Below are 6,911 nucleotides of genomic sequence, written 5' to 3'. Positions count from 1 at the left end.
AATTACAGCCCTCTACCTTCAGTAGTTTTTATTTTATTTAAGGTTAAATTTAGCCATGATCGTGCGTCCGGAAACGCTACGCGACAGGCCACCACCTGTCCGTGGTTAAAGTTTTATGGGCAGTGGCTCATACAGCATTATACCGAGACCATGGAAAGATAGATCTATTTTCGGTGGCCTTGATTATACGCTGTACAGAAAGCTCGAGTTTTTACTCGTTATTATTAAAACTAACTGAACTGAATATTAAGTAGCTTAGCCCGGGGATTTGAATCGGATTTCATTACAGCATGTTTTGTATCGAAAACTTCATAGCCAGAACTGTAATATTTCTCTTCATATGGGAAATAATCTCGACATTATTTTGTTTTATAGCAATCGCCTTTCTTCACATAACTTGATTGAAAACCGGATCTTATAATAATATACCGTTCTTGGAATTTCCCCGTCGGAATAACATTCAATTTAATTTCATATTAGGCCCGTCAGATATTGGTAAGCATCACTAAAATTCAACTTGTGTTTTTATTTAAATTTAAAGATAGTACATTTTATAGTAACAGACCAGCATAGAGAGAGAGAGAGAGAGAGAGAGAGAGAGAGAGAGAGAGAGAGAGAGAGAGAGAGAGAGAGAGAGTGTGTTCAGAGGTGGGGCATATGATAATTAATATGCATAAAATGACATTGAGGACACTTAAGAAAGTTTTACGTTTAGTGGGAAGTTATTAAGCTTAATTGATTTATCAATATTCACAGACTGACGCCAAAGAATCGTGGGTAATTATCATAAATTACTGATATTAATATATAGAAGAATATCTTCCGAGAATACGTCACGGCACTTACTTGAAAAAATAGAGAAAAACCTAAGAACGTTTGGCTAGAAGCAACATTCTCTCTCTCTCTCTCTCTCTCTCTCTCTCTCTCTCTCTCTCTCTCTCTCTCTCTCTCTCTCTCTCTCCAGTAAGTAACAATTATGTAAAGAAGCTCAACTCTGCATCCTTAAATATATTTCTGAATGTAGCTCATCAAAAAATGGCTTTGGCATCTAATCCTATTAACTACTCCACGTGTTCCAGTTTCCAAACTATTTTCCACCCTGGAGTGACAATGCTTACCTTTCTTTTGCCATTATTGCTCAATAATCTGGACTCCAACACCAAATGCCAACACGATTCTCCCGCACAGATTACGTACATGACTAGGTGGAATACTGATTACCTCGTTAGAATTCCTGGACTGCTGAACGAAGACCATCTAGATTGTCTTTGACTCAACTGCGGCTGATGGCTACCTGGAAAGAAAATGACTCATCTCAGATCAAATTGATTTGCCTGACATGACTACCTCTATATTTAATGATTCTGATGATACACCAGACGAAGTTCCAGTGAATAACTAATTTTACGAACCAATCCTTTTTATTCTTCAGCAGGATTAAGCCAACTGAGAGTGATTCCCTGGAGGCATAGGTCTGTTAGGAATAGTATATGATTTTGTTATTTCTTAGAACAAGTCTACAAGTTCTGGAATTTCGACCTACAAAGAAAAACAAGTAAAAAATGCGCCGAAGTGTTTTTCTATGCATCGTATAATCAAGGCCACCGAAAATAGATCTATCTTTCGGTGGTCTCGGTATAATGCTATATGAGACGCGGCCCATGAAACTTTAACCACCGGCCGGTGGTGGCCTATCCTATATCGTTGCTAGGTGCACGATTATGGCTAACTTTAACTTTAAATAAAATAAAAACTACTGAGGCTAGAAGGCTGCAATTTGGTATGTTTGATGACTGGAGGGTGGATGATCAACATACCAATTTGCAGCCCTCTAACCTCAGTAGTTTTTAAGATCTGAGGGCGGACGGACAGACAAAGCCGGCAAAATAGTTATCTTTTACAGAAAACTAAAATGGCAAGTTCTGTGGAACGAAAGTGACTGAAGTTGTCCCAATCAGCTGGAGTAACATTTGAGTTATTTTTTTTTTTTTAGATGAAACACTTTTTGATTATAGTCTAGCGATGCTTGAAATCTGAATGAAGACCAAGATTAAAATTCACGATTAAATTGCTGAATCAGCGATTGGAAGAAATTCCTAACACATAAGAAATTACAGAAGGATATTATTCTCCCATTTATGAAATTTGAAGAACACTTTGACTGCCAGCAATTGTTTCATATTGTTCCAGATTATTTCAACCGTAAATCAAAGAAAATTAAGGTAAAGTTACCTCAAAAGCATTTACATTATGTATTCAAATTAAGCGAGTACCTTTACCATAATTAATGTGCTTTAAATTCCGTAAAAAAGTTAGTATTTTAATTGTAAATACTCATGTGCGTTTTACATTTTGACGCCGTGAAGAACAATTATTCAAATTATCTTTCTGAGGATGGAGTGACTTAAAATTAAGGCCCTTTTTCACCCACTCTCCCTTTGTGCTGTCCAACTCCATTTCCATATCTGCTTTGAGGGTAATATGCAGATGTCATCCTTTGAAAGTCATCATTTTTCTACAATGCGGAACAATACAAGGGGCCTTTTTCATTATACTTTTTTGCTTAAGATCTAACTCATTCGTTTCTGTAATCATTGTGTTTCTGTCGTTACCTCAAGAGATTTTTTGTCAGATGAAAATAATTTCATTATACTCAAATTCGTTTCTGTGATCATTGTGTTTCTGTCATTACCTCAAGAGATTTTTTGTCAGATGAAAATAATTTCATTATACTCATTTTCGTTTCTGTAATCATTGTATTTCTGTCATTACCGCAAGAAATTTTTTATGTCAGATGAAAATCATTTCATTATACTCAAATTCGTTTCTGTAATCATTTTGTCAAGAATTTTTTTTCTGAAAATCATTTCATTATACTCCGTTTCTGTAATCATTGTATTTCTGTCATTACCTCAAAAGATTTTTATGTCAGATGAAAATCATTTCATTATACTCAAATAATCATTGTGTTTCTGTAATCTCAAAAGATTTTTTTATGTTGTCAAATTTCTGTAATCATTGTGTTTCTGTCATTACCTCAAAAGATTTTTATGTCAGATGAAAATCATTTTCATTACGCAAGAAACTTTTTATGTCAGATGAAAATCAATTATTCGTTTCTGTAATCATTGTGTTTCTGTCATTACCTCAAAAGATTTTTTATGTCAGATGAAAATCATTTCATTATACTTAAATTCGTTTTTGCAAACATTGTGTTTCTGTCATTACCTCAAGAAATTTTTTATGTCAGATGAAAATCATTTCATTATACTCAAATTCGTTTCTGTAATCATTGTGTTTCTGTCATTACCTCAAAAGATTTTTTATGTCAGATGAAAATCATTTCATTATACTCAAATTCGTTTCTGTAATCATTGTGTTTCTGTCATTACCCCAAGAGATATTTTATATCAGATAAAAAAATCAATAATTTCTTTTGTAAATTTGAGAGAAAATTCCCTCTTGATGAATCATGAAGTCATAACGGAAGATTTATCTATCATTCGTCCATTCTTTCCCGTCATTTTATTCAAGGACAAAACAGCTATCCGAAAATGACTCATAAGATTTATTCATACATGCCAAGTACTGGGGCAACTAAGGCCATTCAGCGCTGAAACGGAAATTGACAGTAAAAGGTTTGAAAGGTGTAACAGGAGGAAAACCTCAAAGCAGTTGCACTATGAATCAATTGCTAGGAGAGGGTTGAGGAAAGTGAGATGGAAGAAAGAGAATATGAACAGAGGTACAGTAAAAGGAATGAAAGGGGTCGCAGCTAGGGGCCGAAGGGATGCTGCAAAGGACCTTAACTAATGCCTACAGTGCACCGCATGAGGGGCACTGACGTGCCCAATACGGGGTATCTGAAATTGAGAAAGCAGAAAGAGGAGACAGTCAAAGAGATAAAATGCCACCTTTGATAATACATACAGAGAGAGAGAGAGAGAGAGAGAGAGAGAGAGAGAGAGAGAGCTGAATGCATAGATGTAATTAGATACTGAAGACTTAGTCTTTTTTCACTGGAAGAAACTTTTTTCTTTTTAGATGTTTTATTTACGAGTTTGAGGCGAGGAGGCACTCAGCGTTATAGGGTTAGCTGAAACATAACTCGTCCTTGCCCCAGTTTCAAAAGAAACTTGCAGCCGTGTTTCACTTTGAATAAGTGTCACTAAAAGAATGGAGTTTGATTTGCAAAGTTCGGGTTTAGAAGAATTCCAGAATTTTGAAAATAATTTTTTAAATATGTAATGGATGTCCTTTTGAGAGAGAGAGAGAGAGAGAGAGAGAGAGAGAGAGAGAGAGAGAGAGAGAGAGAGAGAGAGAGAGAAAATTCTATATTTATATCATGTATATAAAAGTATTCCGTGAAATGTTATGCTACTATTTTTATTCAAAGTTTTGCTCGGAAATCGTTTTATATATATATATATATATATATATATATATATATATATATATATATATATATATATATATATATATATATATATATATAAAGCATTACTATACAGCAGATGCGTTCCAGTTTATAACAGGAAAAATCTATTATAAAACATTTGGGAAATATTTATCCATTGTAAACAATATCGGTGAAAAAAAACAAGTTATATCCCTTCAATAACGGATATATATATATATATATATATATATATGTGTGTGTGTGTGTGTGTGTGTGTGTGTGTGTGTGTGTGTATCAACAAAATAACTTTTCATTTTATCCTATATTGTTGAAATAACTTCAGAGGCTTCAGTTCCATATATCAAAGACAACCACTTTGTTCAACTCCCTCTGACAAATTAGGATAAACGCATTTAAGTTTGCAAAGTAATTGTACTCTAATTAGTCACCATCCATCCTCAAAGCATGCATTCCCTCTATTAACGATCGCTGCATGTCATGAAACGACGCATTTCTATGCCATTTTGTGACATCATAAAAAATAACGTTTAAACAAAACGAATTGATGGCTCAATGTCCATTGCTATGTATGGGGAATTGGGTTTCCCAGGCAGTAGCACAGTAATTATTATTATCAACTCCACAAAAAAAGCTCCGCTTTTCATGCACTTTGGTGCATTAAGGGACAAACGTGGGGTTCCTTTCATGATATCCAATTACATAAAATGTCATTTGAGTGCAGGTTACTGCACCAGTTTCCAGGCAATAATGCTGCGTCCGTAAATGACTTGGATGCGGGTCACTGATTAATAATATGAGAGACGAGCGTGATATGAATTTCAAAAACTGCGATGAATAAATGAATTCGGGAACAATGACCGCTTACTGCTTTTTCGCTTATTAGGACGTTCTTCGGCAAGGGACGTTTTTAAGCTTTTTTTCTCTTAATGTTAGAGTAATTCGCTTATACAATGCCAAAGATCATCAAGCATTAGTTGATGTGAATATTTTAACGAGAAGAGGTACTTGTTTTCTCAAAAGCCTGGAGTGAGGGATTTGTGTGTCTGTGACGTGGAAATTGAATCAGGGCTAAATGAGAGAGTTGGACAGCTAGCTAAAAAAGGGAGTAATATAGGAGTATATTACACTTAACTCAGAGGAAGGGACTAGCATGATTAACAACACACATAAGTATTGTATTTAGATTCCTGACACTTTGAGCATTTGTTTAGCATAGTAAAAGATGCTATGACAATAAATTTCAATTAATTTGATTCAATAGATATTTAGTTATAGGTGTTTTTGTTCTATTTTATATAGAAATTTTAAAATTGGAAACTTTTTTTATTTTATACGTTTTTGCACAGGTTTTCGTATATTTTTAAGTATATTTTATGTACTTACAAAGGTTTGTCCTTAGTTCCATTAAAATGAACAATAAAATTATAATTTTTCTTATAATGAAGTGCAAATTTAAATCCATTAAAAAATATACCAAATAAAAATTAATATCCCATGAAAAACATATGCTACAATACATGCAGAATCCACTACTTTTTCAATTTTTCTGATATATTGAAAAATGTAGATTTTATAACCATTGAAGTATAGCCAAATTCATGACAACTGCGTTTTGAGAAAGTCAAGTTCAAAGCTTCATGAAACCCGTACACAAATATAACTCCCTCAGATGTTTTTATATACATATTTAATATTTTTTTTATATTTTCCCACTTCCTTGCATATTATGTACTGTCAATTGTCCCTTTTACTTGTTTGTTTATTTTATACAAAGTATTTTATAAAACAAAATATTCACTTACTTTTCCCCTTGATGTGAAAGAATTCCCTCACCACCCACTAGGTATCTTTCGTGGATCGTTGTCAAATATTTTCAGTGGAGTATCCCCAAGACGCCTATTCTCTATTTCTTCTCGGCACTTAGCTGAATACAGAACTTGTGATCCAGTGCCAAACATTGAGAGCCAATTCAAAGCCACCAGGCACATACATCCCGTCAACACAGTCCTCTGCAGCTTTCTCTTTCTCCTTACTGGTCTCTAAAAACGACTTGATTCTACTTTCTTTCTTTAGAATACCTGCTTTCTTTGGAATTCCTCCGGGGATCTCATCTATGAGGGATGCTCTTACGTATCCCAGATTATATCCTGCTGCCATCATCCTCAGTGCATAGGTAGCACTTTGAAGGCCGTGAAATTCTTACTTCAGGCACACTTCTTCCAAAGTCTGGAGTGAAACGTTTCATTTCTATTTTGCCTGTGGCCTTTCATTATTTCTTTTAATTGTACTGTTAGCGTGAGTTCGCCATACACTTTGCAAATATGCAGCAGCATCTCTGTTGGAAGAAGTATTCTGCCCTAAAATGGCAGACTGCAGTATCTGCAAAAATACAAAACTGAGAAACATGGTAGATACTGCAGTTTTCCCCTTGCCTTACTACTGATTTTGCAGACACTGCAGATGGGACCCCCTAAATACTCGTGGAAAGTAT

At 34.6% G+C, this 6,911-nt stretch overlaps 1 protein-coding gene across 1 annotated transcript in view; it reads right to left on the bottom strand.

The window, feature by feature from the left end:
• The window catches only part of LOC136851814 (proline-rich protein 27-like), a 32,153-nt gene extending 25,576 nt beyond the window's left edge, over window positions 1-6,577 (bottom strand). The window contains exons 1-2 of the mRNA XM_067126124.1: window positions 6,377-6,577; window positions 3,821-3,863 (exon numbers count right to left, since the gene is read on the bottom strand). Of these exons, the coding sequence (XP_066982225.1) occupies window positions 3,821-3,863; window positions 6,377-6,577 (244 nt within the window). The remainder of the gene's footprint in view (window positions 1-3,820; window positions 3,864-6,376) is intronic.
• Window positions 6,578-6,911: the final 334 nt, after the last annotated feature.

This window comes from Macrobrachium rosenbergii, chromosome 24 (assembly GCF_040412425.1).
Source record: "Macrobrachium rosenbergii isolate ZJJX-2024 chromosome 24, ASM4041242v1, whole genome shotgun sequence".
NCBI lineage: Eukaryota > Metazoa > Arthropoda > Malacostraca > Decapoda > Palaemonidae > Macrobrachium > Macrobrachium rosenbergii.
This window is presented reverse-complemented; position numbering and strand designations above follow the sequence as displayed.